Source organism: Meleagris gallopavo, chromosome 2 (assembly GCF_000146605.3).
Source record: "Meleagris gallopavo isolate NT-WF06-2002-E0010 breed Aviagen turkey brand Nicholas breeding stock chromosome 2, Turkey_5.1, whole genome shotgun sequence".
In the NCBI taxonomy this organism is placed as follows: domain Eukaryota; kingdom Metazoa; phylum Chordata; class Aves; order Galliformes; family Phasianidae; genus Meleagris; species Meleagris gallopavo.
The window spans coordinates 5,804,422-5,822,333 of NC_015012.2; the positions used below are offsets into that span (position 1 = coordinate 5,804,422).

A 17,912-nucleotide genomic window follows, 5' to 3' on the forward strand; every position below is an offset into this window, starting at 1 on the left:
ACTAATATCTCTTGAGCTGGTCTGCATGTCCCAGCCTGGGATTTTACAAGGTATCTTCCAATATTCTGCTTTTTAATGACTTCGGCCATAAACTGACTTTAAACACAGTAGGTAAGTGTAGCAGAAATGCTGAGTCACAGCCTGAACCACTGATGGAACACCTGGTGGGAAGGCAGGGCCAACCAAAGGGAGGTCAGGTGCATGCAAAGCATCTGAGTGACTAGAAGGGAGTGGAGCCAGGATCCACCCCTTTCCATTCTCTTTAAGGGATGGCAGTGGAAGCACGAATATTTTGCTAGAGATCCCTGCATACTTGAGACCTTCTGAAGGGAGGAAGCTTTTTTCCAAAGCCTTTTTGCTTTATTTCTGTGCTAATGAGTGTTGCACTTGAACAAATCCTCACTTGCTGCAGCCTGAGACCTTGCTGCTCTGCTGTCATTGCTGTGTTTTTCATAGCATTACAGCCAGGTAATCCAATTGTGAAATGGTTTGCGGGTCAGGTACCCAGGTGCAGACTAACTCATTTTTTGAAATAGATTAAAATGTGATATTGTACTCTCAGACAAGCACACCTAATCAAACCCACCCTATGGGCTGACCAGAGGTACCACAACACTTGTCAACTTAGTTTCAAAATAGAATAGCTGTAATCTCACAGAATTAAATCTGATTTAAGTCTGAATTACTTCAGTGTTTTCAGCACAGCTAGTGAATCTCTAGAGGTTTAAGATGTGGTTTGCCAGAATAGAAGTGATTTATTATGTTAGAAGGCTTTTTCAGTAGCATTATTTCCTGGGACTTGGAGTTGCCACAGCTGGTCTGTACTTCAGGCTGTGGTGCTTGGCATGACACAGGCTTAAGTGATTAGACATCTCCTCTTGATATTTTTATCAAAATGCAAATAATCTGGAAAATCTCATTTCATCACAATTTAGCGAGAAGCATTTTGCTTTAAAATAATGTCCAAGGGAGGAGCCGCTAGTAAATTGTGTCATTCAAACCACAGAAACACAACTGAGGTCTCCACAGACATTAGAAAGTGTAAAACAGGCAACAAGAAGCTTGCTTTTAAACAAAATCTGTGGGTCAGACCATCTGAGGTGAAAAGTTGAGGCTGTTGAGGCATATTCTGAAATGTCAAGACTTTTAACAGTAAACTGATAAAACATTAATGCTCATCTTAAATATTGCAAATATGCCCATCTTAGAGTATTAATAATCCTAATAAGAATAGTGGAAGTGACCCCAGAACAGAAATCCTTCTGCTCTCACGTAAGCATAATGGTTCCAGTGAGATCAAGGCTATGGGATTTGGCATCCCTGCCTGCTCTGCAGGAGTCAATATGTAGTGTATATATAGTGAGATAAATCATAATAAAGGTCTAATTACATTAAAGATGCCTGTCACTTTGACTATTCTGGCAAAAGTATTTAGGATTGTTTTCTGTTGTTTTGGGAATTATAGAGAAAAATCAATAATCATTCATAGCACTCTCAAATGAAATGGCTTCCATTAAGTTCTGGATGGCAGTATAGCTTTTCTTAGATACATTTTTTTTAATAGATATTCATACATCATAATACACTTTCACAGTGGCACCAACACAGAACAACTCAATTACATATGCTGCATCTCAAATCAGACTTTGGCTGTGATAAATGCAAACCTTTAAGTCCTCATTCTCAGAAAAACAAACAAGTGAGACAGCCATTTTAGCAGAAAACAATTCTCACATACCTAGCAGTCTTTTTAGTGCATCAAAAAATTCGAGGACCATGGCACTAAGTTCACCCCAGTGAACTGAACAGCAGTTTGGAGCCACTAACAGATGTGTAACAAAAGTAATCCACTAGAAGGCGACAAAGAGCCGCAGTGTATCATCATGAAAGACTGATTGAGTCCAGCCTGCACTGCATTAATGCTATACCTGGTTACAATCTTCTACAGTGTTGGTTGATCAGCATGTGTTGTGTTTTCCTTTCATCTTGCAACTGGAACAAAATGTGGGGTTTAGGAAATGTGACTCTTGCAGAAATTTCCTACCCAATGTTTGGTAAATCAATCTGTCTTTCAATCAATCAATCAAGCTTCCCTCTCTGGGTAGCCAACCTGTGATATGTGCACACAGAGGTCAGAATGAGTTGACCGTGTGCCACATGTTCTGTGAGGTTTAGGAGCTCAAGTCTTGCTGTTTCTGTTACCCTTCAATCAGTTGCATTTTTAAATATTATACACAAAATCTCCTCTGAATCCCCTTTTGCATACAGTTTGCGTAACTGTAGTTGTACTGGGGAGAATGAATGATAATGAGGCTGTGTTCTTTATAAAGCGGTTGTGAAAAGTCAATGAAGTGGGTTCTATCATTGCCCTGAAATACTTGCAGACTTGCATTGCTTTTTCAGCCAGCTTTTGTCGAGACTGAAAACCTCCAACATCTAAATCTCCCGGAGGTAAAGGAGATGACATGATGTAAACCAGCACTGTGACTGAAGATCTTCAGATATGCTTCCAGCCAGAGGTAGGGAAAAAGACTCGTTTGCAGTTCATACTGATTTAATTAGAATAGACTCCTTCGAAAGCCAGCAACGAGAAGGAAGTTCATTTTTGTGATATTTTAAATTACTCTGCATGTCCCGAGAAGCACGCTGCAGGGCAGTGAACCCCAAACATCCAGCGCCATTCCCCAAATTCCTTCCAGTTACAGAAGGCAGCAGAAGGGGGACCGACGTTTTACGCGGTCTGATGGTGACAGGACAAGAAGGAATGGCTTTAAAGTGAAAGAGGGGAGATTTAGGTTAGACGTTAGCAAGGAACTCTTTCCTCAGAGCGCGCTGAAGCGCGCACCCCCACATATGGAACCGCCCCAGCGGGGAATGGCCTTGTGGTAACATCCGCGTCCTTCCCGCCCACTGGCGCTGACGTGACGTCATCACCGCGCGCCGCGGCAGGCCCCGCCGCTCGTCGCTTTTCCGGTCTCAGCGCGCTTTCCGGCACGGCGCCGTGCAGCGAGCAGTGCTGCTGGCTCGGGCCCGTCAGCGGGGCCACGCTGCGGTAGTGGGGCTGAGGAGGGGGGAATCGAGGCCTTTCTCCCTTTGGTGTAAGAATCATCGCATCGCTGCGTGTGATTTAAGGGCTTTTGGAGCAGCCGGGAGCAGCGGTTTGGGAACGAGGGCCTTTGACGTTCAGTGCGTTACCCCGGCCTCGTGTGTCTGCGGCGGAGGAGATGTGGAGGTGACGTTTGCAAAAAGGTCAGTATCGTAATTCTAAAATGCTAAAATTCCACGGCCTGGTGCCTGCAGGCTCGATCAGGCGTTTCGTCCGTCACAAAGAGCAGGAGGTGGGGGTTATGGGCTGCCTTGATCCGTGCACGTGCTTATTTCAAATGACACGCCTGGAACCTATGTGTGGGCCGAGAGCCACCGAGGCTCTCAGAGAGCTGTGAGCAGCATTAAATAGTTCACGTTGGTCTGCAGTCCCAGACGTGTGAGTACTCTACAACTTCCCAAAGCTGAGCTGCGTGCAGCACTGGTTCTGTTGGTGAGCACAGGCAGGGTGATGTATGCCTAACTTCAGTTGTTAAGTGAGTGTGGGCTGTGGGCTTTTCAGCTGAAGTCGTGCCCTGAGGGTGGCTGTACCTAGGCAGGTTGTGCTGTAGGCATAAACACGGTGTTCCTGTTAAGAGTTCTGGGTCATGGCAACCTATGCTATCAATACAAGCTGAGGATGTAAGGATAGAGCACGGCTTAACTGAAAGCAACCTGGGGGTACTGGTGGATGGCAGCTGGACATGAGTCAGCACTGTGCCCTTGCAGCCTATATTCTGAGCTGCATCCAAAGTAGCATGGCAAGTAGAGTGAGGGTGGAGGTCCTGCCTCTCTGCTCTGAGCTGAGACACCTCACCTGGAGCACTGCGTCCAGATATGGAATGCTCAGTACAGGAGAGACATGGACCTGTTGGAGTACATCCAAAGCAGGGCCACAAAAACGATCCCAGGGTGGAACACCTCTCTGTAAGGACAGGCTGAGAGCTGCGGCTGTGCAGCCTGGGGAAGGGAAGGCTCCGAGGAGACCTGAGAGCAGCCTTTCTATATCTGATGGGGGGGTTGTAAGAAGGAAGGGGGCAGACTCTTTAGCAGGGTCTGTTCTGACAGGACAAGGAGAAATGGTTTCAAATTAAAAGAAGGTACGTTTAGATTGGACGTAAGAAGAAAGATTTTACATTAAGGGTGGCACTGGCACAGTTTGCCAGAGTGGGAGTGGATGCCCTGTCCTTGGGTACATTCGAGGTCAGACTGGATGGAGCTCTAAGCTCCTGATTGAGCTGTAGGTGTCCCTGTTCACTGCATGAGAGATGGACCAGATGACCTGTAAAGGTCCCTTCCAACTCAATGATTGTGTGGTGGTTCTATAAAATGGTTTTGGAATTCAAGGAATATCAAGAAATCAGTGTCTGTTCTAAGGAGAGCCTGATTTTCAAAGAGGAGATACAATTTGCATATACAGACTGTGGTTAAAATAGTTCAGTTCAGGCTGTTTTGTTAGCATGGTCAACTAACGAACAGCCAAAAGTAGATTAGGATCACTGTTCAGATCAGCAGAAAAAGGTACTGCATAAAATGTAAATGTAGAAAGTGAAATTCCAATGAAAGGAAGTATGTTTTTCATGGAATGTAGAACTAGTGACTAGAGGAAACGAGTGGCAGCATGTGTTGGAAGAAGCAGGAAACTCCAGGGTTAGTGGCTGCATGCAGGGCACTTGCTCATTTCTGTTTGCTGGGAATTTGGTAGGACAGAACTACTGACTGCTGTCACAAACTGAAAAAAAGAAAAGGAAAAAAAAATACAGAGATACATTGTCAAAGTGGATGCAACTCAGTAAACTATACTAGGGGACAGTGTTTTGCTGTACAAGTACTTCTTGATACTCAGTGCAACAAGAAGTGTGAGACCAGTCACACATTCAACCTAATGTCACTTGGAAGCCCGTCTTGAAATGAGCTGTCCTAACATAGTGTGAGAGCTTTTATGAACGTGTCTCACTCAGAGGTGTTCTGGACACACACAAAGACAGCTGCTTTTATCGTTGTACTTGCTGATGGGAGCACTAGCAGGTTTGAGCTGAACAAGAGCCAGTGGATATTGGATTTGTTCGGCAGAGGAAATGACTTTGTCATCGACTCTGGAATCTAGCACAGCTGATGACACTGTACAGAGAATAAAAATGTTTTGGGAATCATAGGGATCAAGTTGAAAGTTTCTCCCTACGTGGATAGAGTAGAAGTGAATAAGGGCCAGGATGGGATACTTGATTTGTCATCGTATCCCCATGGGCTGAAGTGCAAGTGAGCCTTAAAAATATTGTTCCCTTCCTTTAAATTTTGATCTTCCTTTAAGACAGAGTACAATAAACTTTGTAGATCCTCTGGGACTGAAGAGATTAAATCTCAGTGGCATCAACAAGAACATGGTGATGCCAGGTGTATTGCTGGGCTTTTCTGTGCATGTTGGAATACTGCCAGGAGCTTAGCTTTGATGTCAGGGTTAAAAGCGATTGCTTGGCTGTTACCTATGTATAATATAGTGTAAAGGGTGCACTGGATAACTACTGTGGCTTGGGTTGGGATATTTTTAAGGGAATCAAGAGAAGCTGTCGCTGCATGTATGGTATTTCATGATAGGCTTAATTGCTTTTGCAAACAAGACTGTGAGTTGGCGTTTGAAGCGCTGTAACTGTGCATAGTAGATGCACTCTCCAGCTGCCCCAAGCTGCCTTGAAGAAACAGCTCTATGGACACAGTGATAATTAGCAAGTACCTAATTACTTGTTATGCAGTAGTAGTGCTGAGCAGTCTTTGCCATGGACCAGAGCCTATGGTACTTACAGCTTTGCAAATATGGAATAAAGTGGATATCTCTGTCCAAAATAAAGTGGATTTATTTGCCCAAAAGATATTTGTAGTTAAGAAGCTTTGCTTTGTGGTCTCTAGTAGCTTTAAATTTAAGGTGTTTGTTCTGTGTGTCTTGGTTGCTGTACAGCTGCAGCAGTGAATTAATGTTAGAGCAGAATAGACATCTGCCATGCTTGTGTATCACCTACAGCCACTACAGGTTCTGATTCAGAACTTGAAAGAGGAAGGACAGTGCCAAATTTTAGATACTGGCAGAGATGATTTGTCATACCCACATTGCTAATGCATTTGATTTGAATCTGAAAGCGCTTTACATGCCCTGATTAAAAGTGTTTGGGTTTCTTTTGGTTTTCTATACATAATCCTTAGATATCAGTGAAAAGCAAGAAAATCTCATCTGTTTTTTGTTAGGCAAATAATCTGAAAAAAAGTAAAAGATCTGAGCTCAGTTTGAAAACAGGGCCTTGTAGTGTTTAAAAAAGAGATGAGAACTAGCAGGAAGTGCTAAGTGAGATGCAATATTAAACACAGTGCTGGATGCTCAATTTCTTTTTTTTGGTTGTCTTTTTACTCGTTACAAACTACTTCAAATAATCATTTTTATCCTGAAGGTGCTGTTTTAATTCTGGGTGAAAATCACATGTGTGACGCTGAACATATTTTAGTTCTGAGGGTTCATGTTGCCATGTTGATGTATACCTGTAGCTTCTGTTACTTTCCCCATGCTTCTTCAACAAAGTCTCTCATTATGCACCCACAGCCTAATTAGAGTTCGTTTTTCAAAATAAGAGGGACAGTTTTGATGTCCAGATGTGCAGGAGGGGAAGTGGGGTTGATTTGTTTCTCTTTTTGAGCCAGCAGGCCACTGATTGCTGAGGCTTATGTTGGTTTTTGAGCCCTTGGGTTAAAAGGGAAACTTGTTCCTGGTAGATTGATGTCATGAAGTCATGCCACATTTGTCCACGCTTTTTGCTTCTCTCAATGTCTTCAATCAAAATTGGCCTTTTCTATGTTGTATTTATGGGTTCTGAACTTTCCTTTGCGTTCTCAAAATTAAAGGTCTTATGAAGTACTGTCATTGCACAACCACAGATTATATGTTCATATGTATTATTGTGTTATTACTTGCTGATGAAAATATGTTCTTATCCTTATTTTCCCAAATTTTCCCCAGTGCTCACATTTGATCAGCAAATATTTTCGTATCTCCACGTATCTGAATACTTGTAGTACTCTTACTTTTAAGTTGGATCTGTGTAGCAAATAAAATACAGCTGAAAGTCAGCAAATCCAACAAAAGAAATCAGTGTAGTAAACGTCCACTCCTGGAACTGAATTTCTGCTTGTTCAAAATACATAGGGAAACGCTTGCAGAACTTTGAGGAAATGTTGTTTGTGATTTAATAACTGAAACGGAACTATGGAGGGCAGTATAACCTTTAGGCATATTTACAGAGTCACTGATACGGTCTCAGTCCTTGCCTTTGTCATTCAGCGTAAGTTTGTTCTTGTTGATTTAATACTATCAAAACTCTTGTAGGCTGTTGACTGCTGCCTTATTGTTGGCATGTGCCAACGCTGTAACATATCCTGCTCAGAGATTAGTAATGCTGAAACAACAGCCTAATGAAGAGAGAGAGGGCCCTGCACAGCAGGAGGAGGAACTTGCTCTGGTTCCTGCTGAACTGCAAACACAAGTTTGACACATTCTCCTTCTTCCTTGGCACAAGGAGCCGACTAGGGCTGACTGCCCTACCCTTCACTGCCTGTGTACAACCTTGTTCCAGTGATGGCTGACACGTTTTTTTCCTCTCCTAATTAAGTGTCGAGTAAATACCTCATGTTATGTACCTCTTCCTGGTTCATGAGGCAGCAATTGTAGACAAACTTATTTTGAGCTGTGTCTCTTCTTTCCTACTCCCTGTATTCTTTCCCCACCTCATTTTTTTAGGGTTACCTTGGGATATTGAGAGGAATGTAGTGTATGTTCTGGTGACTGCTTGTCCATGCGACTGCAGTGAAATAGCTTTTATTGATAACGTGCTCCTGCTGTGGGAGTTTGTTGCTGTTGTTTTTGTTTTTTTCTTTCTTTTTTTTTGTTTTTCTATGCTGGTTGCCCTGATAAAGAGAGGGAGAAAGGTTGGGATTTGTCAGCGTGTTCATGCACATTCATAACATTAAGACCATAGTAGGTAAATTGTTGTAGGCAGCAGTAAATCCTGTTTTTGATTGTTGGATTGGATAACGCTTCTCTCCCTGTACGTGTAAGTATAGTAAATGCATGCTGACAGGCATCTTCTAACCAGGCTTAACTGTGTTAACAGCTGGCAAAATTTAGTTTCTTCTGTAGCTTTAAATATTTTCTGTGCTGTATTATAAGATTATTAGATAGCTGGTGGGCTCTCAGTCAGCCTAAGAAGGGTGATTGTAATGCAAGTAGCATTGAATGAAACGCAAACAGTGCTATCATAAGGGTTAGAAATAATTATATTGCTATTTGCCTTTTTGCAGGCAGTGTTTTGTAGGTTCAGCTTAGCTTTCTTGCTTAGGTATGCTGCAGCTGACCGAGTTGGTATTTAGATGGTTTGAGTTGCATGCTGGGGTAAGGAGGGAACCCTCAGTGTATAGTGACGCATTTCTGACCAAGATAAAAAGTCATCTGAGTAGGATTATAACTCAACCATGTAAATAAAAGCAATGGAAATGGGCCTTGTTAACTGATTTTTCATGTTTTTGGAATTGCACTGATGTGGCTGAAAACTGGGGTTTCAGGCAGACCTGAGGAAAATAGTACCACGCTGTTGTTCCTCTCAGTCTTCCTCCTGCTTGACCTCCAGGAGACAATATAACTAAAAAGCAAGCTCTCTCACACAAACCATGTTCTTGCCTGGAAAAGGGAAAGATCAGATCTTTATCTAAAACAAACAGCAGTGATGTGACAGCTGTTTGCTGTTTCCTTGCAGTTTGTGCTGGCTGCTTGGCTTGATGTTCAAGAGATCAAACTTTGAAAGTGTGGTTTCTCCAACTAGAGCTCCCACCTTCTGCACTCAGCAGCTGGGAGTGAGATTCTCACTCTGACCCCAAGCAGAAGGGACTGTAATGATCCAGATGCTCCCACTGTTCTCGATGCAGCCCTGCAAGCTAGCAGGAAAGCGATGTATTTCTTCTTTTAACATTAAAAAAAAAAGTTGCTCAATCAGCAGAAGCTGTAGAAAATGCCGCAGATTTAAGTAACATCAGCTTTCCAAGATAATGTGTTTTATAATTGGAGAGGAATCTTAAATTAATTAAAGATCTTGATTGGAAGCCAGTGACCAGATGGCTTGGCAGTAGCCATGCCCCATTACTGCACATGCTGGGATCAAAACCGGAGTGCTCTGGGATCGTTTACATCTTTGCTGATCTCACAGTTGCTTTGCACGGATGTGTCTACAAGATTTGCATTCTGAAATCAAAATCAACTCAGTTTCAGAATTATATCTCAGATTAAAGCGGTCCAGAGAATTCAGAGAACTGGATGCAGAGTCACAGGAACCGTTTCTTGGACCAACTCTTAAATTTAAGATTGAGAGAGATAACTGACCCTGACATAACTGGGGCTGCATAACCACTCTGAAGCTGAAGTAATGTCTGTTCCTAGGATGGGCTGAAGCTATATCCCTGATTTTTGTATGTGTGCACTTGATATAGCTCTTTATGTACTGTGATTTACTAGATATTTAGAGCACTTTTAAGCAAGCAAATAATTTCCTTCTATCACAGACCATAAAAGTTAAATACTGCTTTGGGACTGGTACAAGAATAGGTATCACTTGTAATTCTCCTTCATGCTATTTTGTACAGCAGTTGGGAGTTATCCCTGGAGCTATAGGATCTTTAACTATGTTACTACTGATGCTGATTGCTGGAATTCTTCAGGAGGAGGCACTTTTTATATCATTTAATGAATAAATGCTAGTGGTTTCTATTTTAAAATAGTCTTTTGAATCCGCAGAGAGTGTTACTGATTTTGCTGCTTCTTTCTAGATGGAAATGGCAGAAGATATTAGTGCAGAAGAATATCCCACTGAAATTCATGATTATCTTGCCACGTTTGAAAACTCTCTTACTTCGGTAGATGAGATGTTGAAGACAATGATGTCAGTTTCTAGAAGTGAGCTTCTCCAGAAGGTAAATCATCTTCCTCTTGATAGCTTTTCTGTTAATAATACAGGGTCTGTTTGGCTAGCCACTGCACAGAGAAATAACAAATATTACACTTCCTACCTCTCACACCTAGCATTTGAAACTTCTGCATTTGTAAGATACCCAGGTGACGTTGTGAACTAAGTGATGAAATGTATATTCTTCAAAGGTGGAAAGTGAAGGTTCTACCAGTGAATCATTTAGGTAATGGGCTTCTATCCTATACTTGACCTTTCCAAAAGTGCATGCTGAGTGCTCTTCCTGAGCAGAGAGCTCATTCAAAGTTGTCCATGGCCTTTTCACAACAAACATCACAGAAATTTGGTTGATATAGAAGGATGTGAAGATGAATTGACAACATTGAGAATTGATTTCCTGTCCACTTGACTGTGGTCTCTGAAAAACTGGGTTGCCTCTTCTAGCTGTGTTGTAAGCACAAGCCTGTAAAGTTTGTGGGTGTGTTTGGATTTTTTTTCCTCCCTCAGAACATAAAGACAGCAAAGTACTGCCTGAAGACCTCATACAAGTCTGTTTGTCTTGTAACATTTAAAACCTTACATGTATCTTCTTTCTTTAGGGCAAGGAAAACCTAACATGAGAGCCTTTTTTTTTTTTATCCTCTGAGGGTTTCTAACGTAAATCAGTTATGAGGAAAACAGTCTTGACAAGGCTGATCTTTTGACAGTATCCATGTTAGAACTAGTGAGCTATACAATGATCTTATCAGAGTTTCTGGAAATCCTATAGGACTAAACCAATAAATTGACTTTGACAGTTGAGGGGAAAAAAACCCAACGCATTACCTTTTTTCTTCCTTTGCTGTAAGTGTTCTAGCATGCATCAAATGCAATCTAATGCTATATGTTATGTTATATGTATACTGATGTTCATCACTTGTTCGTAGCATACTCATATCTGAGCTTCAATAATCCTGAGACATTCTTTTTTCTTCTGGTGATAGCAGAAACTATTTTGAAACTCTTTTTTGTGAACTGTGGGAACAAGTCAAAGAGCTCCACGCTAAGAGATTTTGTTATTTTGGCCATATGGTACTGTGGCATTTAAGATCAAGCTGGGAAAATGACGTGAATGTTTGGAGAGGAGGGTATGGTCCTGAGGTGGCAGGAAAACACAGGCTTTGTCTCAGTGAACCTGTGCTGTAAAAATATGCTAATTTAGTATGTATCTATGAATGCATTAATGCTCAGTTTGAAAATAGGCACGTTGCTAAAATATGTGCACATCTTGAAAATGTGTAAATGATTTTTCTCTTTTCATTCTAGTTAGAGCCTCTTGAGCAAGCAAAACTGGATTTGGTTTCAGCGTACACATTGAATTCAATGTTCTGGGGTAAGGATGTGATAGAGGACAAGGTTCAGATGATCGCTGTTTGAATGTTTTCTAGCTGCAAACATCAAATTTATTTTCAAATGTATTTCATAGCCAAATAGATAGAAACTGATGATTAACTCTAGGGACTCAAATTGTTGCTATTCTTAAGGTAAATGATGTTGATAATTAGAAAAGCTGGCTTTGTACATGCCTGAGAATCCTTGTGGTTTCTTTTTTTCTTGGCAACCATTTCTGTCCTTCTTAGAAGGGCAAAGTTTAACTGCATTATGTATTTTGTATATTTATTTACTATATATATGTATTTTTAACAGCAATATTTGATAACAGTATTGCATCAGATACTTAACCACGTGGTTAAACACCATGATTAATAGTTTCACGTGGCAATTACACTTTTCCTATATAACTGGTTAACTGAGCACTAAGTCTTCACAGCCATCCATATCAAAACCACGTTTTCTTCTTGTAGTATACTTGGCTACTCAGGGAATCAATCCAAAGGAACATCCAGTGAAACAGGAACTGGTAAGATTCTTACATTGCATGCTTTCAATACTTTACTTGTCCATGGCCATTAACTCATATAGAAGTAGATGTATATTTATATCTATTTCTATAACCGGCGTACTGCTACGATAGCACACACATGCTACGTAATGTTATATAACTGCCTGTTAGTATGCCCTACTGGGTTCTCTAAATTAAGAAATTCGTATTTTTAGTTGCAAACAGCGCAGTTTGAAGTATCATTTGTAGAGCCTACTGAAATAAGAAAAAGCAACAAGATGAATAGTGTCATCTTTCTGCTTCTCCATTTCTCTTTTTGAGAATCGAATTCTGAACAGAATAGCTTTTCACTTGTATCTGTTAAATAGAAAAATGTTACACGCCTGATAATAATTTATAACTTCCAGTATGGCATTTTTTTTTCTTTCCTTAGGAATACTTGGAATCATGTTAATCTCTAAGGCTGTCTTTTTTCTTACTTTTGTATGACTCTGAAAGCGTAGTGTGGTTGATTTACTAGCAAAGACGGGAAAGAGCCCCCCCTTCTTCCAAGTCCTCCATTAATTCATTTTCTCAGCAGTAAAGAATCCAGTTCAGCAACAAAGCTAAAAGCTTTTTTGGCACCAGTTGTATGTGTATTGTCCAGTAATTCTGCATTAGTGACATATTTACAGCCTGTAATAAATCTTTTAGGTTTGTCTTTATATTCCATTTAGATGCATGACTGCAGTACAGAAGGCATGGTATCTTGAAAATTCTGCTGACTTAAAATATCAAATCATTCAGCTTAAAGAAAAAAAATAGATTTCAAAACTTAGAGCTACCCTTTTTAATTCTAGTATAAATGAAAACATTAAATCTAGGCAATCATAATATACTTAGCTTAAATGCAATCCTTAGGTAACTGGAGCAATAGAAGATAGGAATGAAAGATGTGGAAAGCTAGCTTGAATAACAAGAATCCTTCTATTTTTAATTTTGTGAGGTTTTCAGTAGTCTAGACTGTATCACATTAAAAAATGGATCGGTTAATATTTCATGAACTTTCAGTCGGTTTCTTGTTCCTCCTATATTATATAGCATCTGAATATTGTGTTAATTTTGTTATACTAAAAATAAATTGTCTTTTCTACTGCGGATATTTTATGCTGGTATTTTACTTCACAATTGGCAGTCGTTTTAAATTTGAAGAATGAGTGACTTATTCTAGGCTAGATTCTTATCAGCTCTCTTTTCTTTCTTCCAGGAGCATTGTGATGTTCTTATTCATGTGGAAAGGGAATAAAAAGACTGTTCCATCATGATTGTTTTGTTTTTAGAATTGCTCCTTCTGTATGCACAGGGAGTATATTGGGACTCAAATGATATTAATAAAACTCACATTCCAGCTATCAGAGTTTATTTCTTTTAGCATTTTGATATTAGTCAGCTGCTTCTTCTCATGTTGTTGTATGTAGGTTTGCCACTTGTTCTCATTAAGTATCTCAGTCACCAAAAAAAGTATCGCAGTCTATCGTGATTTCAGACCTTGAAAGGCACTCTTCATTAAAGCTGATTTTTGATACAACGAGATTGTCCAATTCTTTTGACAAATCAGTTGCTTGTGAGGGTCAGTGAAGAAGTAAAAATCAGACTTGTAGTTCAGGTCTTGTAGGTGATGTCTCAGATTCCAAAAGCTTTCAGTAGTTATGTGGGTTAGGAAATACCAGGATGTATCTAGTTATCAGTATCCATAAATGTCCTGTTAGTCCACTCTTGCAATTCATGCATTGGGTAAAGCATAAGTGCATCACACATGCACGCATTACTGTTGTTTATTGCATGTAGTACAGTAACACCTGAAGGCCCTACAGTTCAAGGCCATGTTGGACTAAATATCTAGATGTGAAGTCTGTGAGCCAAGCGTTTACCTACTGTACAGAATTACTGCAAGTGTCCTCTCTGCTAAGTGGAGAGAAGCAGGCACTTAACAGAACGTGATTCCCATTTTAGAGGGTTTACGCTCTCATAGTCATTTTCTTTGTTGATTATAGATCTGGCTGAGGGTGAGCATGCACATAAATGAGACGGTTAAACTGGTGGGGATCTGTAAGTGAGGCTGAATTAAAGCCATGCTTTGTTCAACGTGACATGAGACACTCAATGACTACAGTAGGCAAAGGTGACAAGAAAGGAAGTATTCCCTCTCTTTAGAGAATGTTTCCACAAACAGCTTTTTTGATTGTTTATGGTCATAAAAGATATCTCTGGTGCAGCAGGAAATTCATCAGACCGCTTTGAATGTGTCAAGGGAGACTTAGCAATGAACCATTTCAGGATCTTGACCACAGATCTTTTCATAGTTGCATGTTTAATGCTTGTGACCTCTTAACTTTTGTGTAAGATGCTTTATGCTGATTTCATCTTCCTTCTTTTCTTCTCCATATTCCTCTCTTTTGTAGACAGCGAGTAATGCAATTTTATAAATACATCATATCTAAATATTTATTTTGCCATCTTTACTGAGGCCAAACTGTTGTGTTTTGTTTTTTTTTTTTAAGCAACATTAAATACAATTCTCTTGTCTCACAGTAAAGTTGTAGGACTTCATGTTACTTTGGTGACGGATGTCATACAAATATTAGTATGGTAGGTACCTGTGTTGGAAAATCTGCTAAAAGGAAAGCCTCAAATTTGCAAAGAGCCTGATGTATATTTAGAAGATGCTATTTTTCTGTGTGTTACAGAAAGGTACCATGTGGAGTGCTCCTACTCATTGATTTTACTCTTGTGGTAAACTTGGAAGAATGGTTTGGGGAGGGAAAAAAAAAAAAACCCACACAAAAAACCCCTTCTATGTATATATATATATTTTTTTTTTTCTAGGAGAGAATAAGAACATACATGAACAAGGTCAAAGAAATAGCAGACAAGAAAAAGGCATCCAAACTTGACAAAGGAGCAGCTTCCAGATTTGTAAGGAATGCACTCTGGGAACCAAACCCTGAAAATGATCAAACTTCTGCTAAAGCAAAGAAGAGAAAGATGAACTAATTTTTTTTTTTTCCTCCTTTATGTTATCAGAGACACCTAGAGTTATCAAAATGTGTTTTCTGCACTGTATGAGTCCTACAGAAGTGCTGTATAGCAACATCTTGATTAAATTATACTTAAATTTTGCAGGGTTGTATTTTGTCCAGGATGCTCCTCTCTGAGGTAACTATGCACTGAGGTTAAAAAAGAAAAGAAAAGAAAAGCATTGTATGTATATCTGTAAGTGCTATGTAATGCTCCAGAAATAATGTTTCATTATTAAAATGATAATGACTTGCCAAATGCTTGTTGGTAATAGATACTGGTATTGTTTCGATTATAATGCCTAAGAATTAATTTTTTTACTTATGTTTTTGTATGCACTTCGTCTGTTGAATATTAAAACAGTCTCAAACAATGCTGTGTAGTTTGTGGTGTTCCTATAAAACCCATGTTTATTTTCTGATTACACCATTGAGTGAATTCTTGTGTTCACAGAGTATTGTAAGGTTTATTCACTGTATTGAACTGTTCTGTTTTCAACTTCTGGAATAGCATGTATGCTATATTCCCTTACTTCTGTGGTCTCTGAAGAAACTGAGGTTCAAGGGCTGCAAGCAAATAGCCTGAATTCCACTTTAAGCCCTAGTGTCTAATCCGTGCAGGGGGGGAACCACAACAGAAACAGCCCGAGTGACTGCTTTTATAGGGCCTGAACAAGGGAGCAGGCAGGGGACAGCAAACAGGAAACAGCACGTGCAGGAACTTGATTGGAATTTTGGCTGTGGTGTGCATCTCTTACTGCTGACTCTGAGATAAATGTGCTGTGAGGTGGTAGGAGTGTGGTCACTGGTTGCTGTTTTTCAGATCTTTGTTCTCGGGTACATTTTGAACTACTGCTCTGCCTTGCAAAATAGTTTCCTTCCCTCAAATGTGAAGTTTAGTCATTCAGGGGAGGGAGTACATTAATTCTGTTAGGAGAACCAAATAAATTCATTTTTCAGTATGCTACAAAGCCAAACTCAATTACTAGTCCAAAAGCTACTTAAAAATAGGGGCAAGCTAATTGTGAAAAACAAATAAACAATTTATTTCACCAAAATGCCATTTAGGTAGCAGACTGCAGTCTTGGGAAATACAGTTAGTGTAAAAAAAGACTGAATGATTAAAACAAATAAATCCAGTGTCCCTATTCTAGTACTGCAAGCTGAGTGATTTACAGTGGATGGGTATTGTCTTCAGTGTCATCCTGCATCATGCAGTATGCAGAGCATGGATTGATTTCAGTGTGGTGCTAAAATGAAGATTCTCTTGTCACTGACTATCTAAAAGTAAATATTTGAAAATAAAATAACTGTCAAGTTTAATAAACTCAAATAATTGTTGCATATCTCTGGAAACATTTTCAGTGACTGGTATGAGTTTACAGATTTTTGTTTGTGATAAATTCTAAACAAGCAAAAACTTCTTCATTCCAGTTGAAGCAATCCAGCTAAGGAGAGCTTGTTTCTATAGATGCTGATGGTGGTACCTGTCTTTGCTGCCTCAGATCTACAGGGCAACTCATGAGCATACACATCAAAAGTGCAAAAACTGCCAGCTAAAAGGTAAGATGAGCGTGCTTTATTTCTACAGGTGAATGTCACAGTTATGCAAAACAAAAGCACAGTAGACTCATGGGTCTTTTTCTTGAGATTAAGGTTAAAATTGTGGAAGACTTGAAGTGTGTTGTTCTGTATCTGTAGAACATTATAACCAGACCTGTGAGTTTTGTGTCAGTGTAGATGCTTTCACGTGCAAAGTTCAAAAGATTAGTCTCAAAAAAATCTAATGTGAAGAACAGGTGCCCTGTGAACTAGTTAGTAAGACAACAGGATGTAAGTATAAAAGGTATGAAGTAGCAGAAGCTACAAGTGTTTTAATGCAGAGACTTTTGAGGATATAATGTCTTATACTTTGGCATACTTTTTCTGGAGGAAACAGGTAGAGCTTCTATTTATGTGCAGTACTGTTAATTAAAAGGGAATTGAAGGACGTTTCCATTACATGATTTTCCTTTTAAGCTTTAATTATAGCTTTTGTTTTAAAAGGTTAATTTCTGAAAAAAGATCATAATTCAGCATCCAGTGAAGTACACAGCTTTCACTGGTAAATGTTGAAACAAGAATAACACAAGGATATTAGCGAAGAGTTACTGAAGTAGAAATCCATCTGGTATAATGAAGTATATACACGTAACTGACATCTGTGACAGGGAAGTTTGTATACGTGTAGCAAATGCAGCTTTGTAAATGCTTAAGACTTGTGTGGCTGTTCTGATGACACAGCCTGGGTTTGTGGCTTTTCTAATGCAAAGACAATAACTCAAACGAATACCCCAGAAACTGAAGATTATCGCCATGGCCCACAGCCCTATTAGTAGCTTGACTTCTCCCTGCATTACCTTGGTTCTGCTCCTAGAAAATACCCGTCTTTCTCTAAGGTAGAGTGTACTGTGACTGCAAATAAGGATGCTTACTACAGCTTTGATTTGCCCTCTTTTAAATGCTAGTCGTGACTTAGCAAGTCAACATATCACTTGTTCATTTCTATTCCTCCGGTCTTTTTATTATTTGAGAACTGCATCCTCAAGAGTGGATATTTTATTATGTTATCCTAATTGCTCCTGGCCTTGAAAATCAATACTAGCATAAGGTCCTGTCAGAAAGTATTAATGTTCCTGTTTCATTGGAAATCTCCTCACAACATAGATATCTGGAATGATAAAAGCTAAAGAAGGATCAAGTTACCTTGGAAATTTACTATAAAAATATTTACTATAGAATATTATAAAAAGAGAATTGTTTTGGAATTCAGAGGGACACCAAAATCCATTTTTTTTAATCTGCAGGGCTGAGCCCATTACAAATGTAAAGGAAAAACTAGATTTCCATATTTAAAGAGGA

The 17,912-nt window shown here is 39.7% G+C and overlaps 1 protein-coding gene across 1 annotated transcript; it reads left to right on the forward strand.

The window, feature by feature from the left end:
* Positions 1-2,951: 2,951 nt before the first annotated feature.
* C1D (C1D nuclear receptor corepressor) lies at positions 2,952-15,385 on the forward strand. The gene is made up of 5 exons (XM_003203687.4): positions 2,952-3,249; positions 9,937-10,080; positions 11,379-11,445; positions 11,918-11,973; positions 14,821-15,385. The coding sequence occupies exons 2-5, from the start codon at positions 9,937-9,939 to the stop codon at positions 14,986-14,988; spliced, it is 435 nt and encodes a 144-aa protein (XP_003203735.2). The 5' UTR covers positions 2,952-3,249; the 3' UTR covers positions 14,989-15,385.
* Positions 15,386-17,912: the final 2,527 nt, after the last annotated feature.

What these genes read in the sequence shown, in the direction of transcription:
- C1D (XM_003203687.4), top strand. Translation starts at nt 9,937, where the DNA reads ATGGAAATGGCAGAAGATATTAGTGCAGAAGAATATCCCACTGAAATT. An exon ending in ATTGAATTCAATGTTCTGGG is followed by an intron (nt 11,446 to 11,917) that starts GTAAGGATGTGA and finishes TTCTTCTTGTAG; the next exon opens with TATACTTGGCTACTCAGGGA. An exon ending in ATCCAGTGAAACAGGAACTG is followed by an intron (nt 11,974 to 14,820) that starts GTAAGATTCTTA and finishes TTTTTTTTCTAG; the next exon opens with GAGAGAATAAGAACATACAT.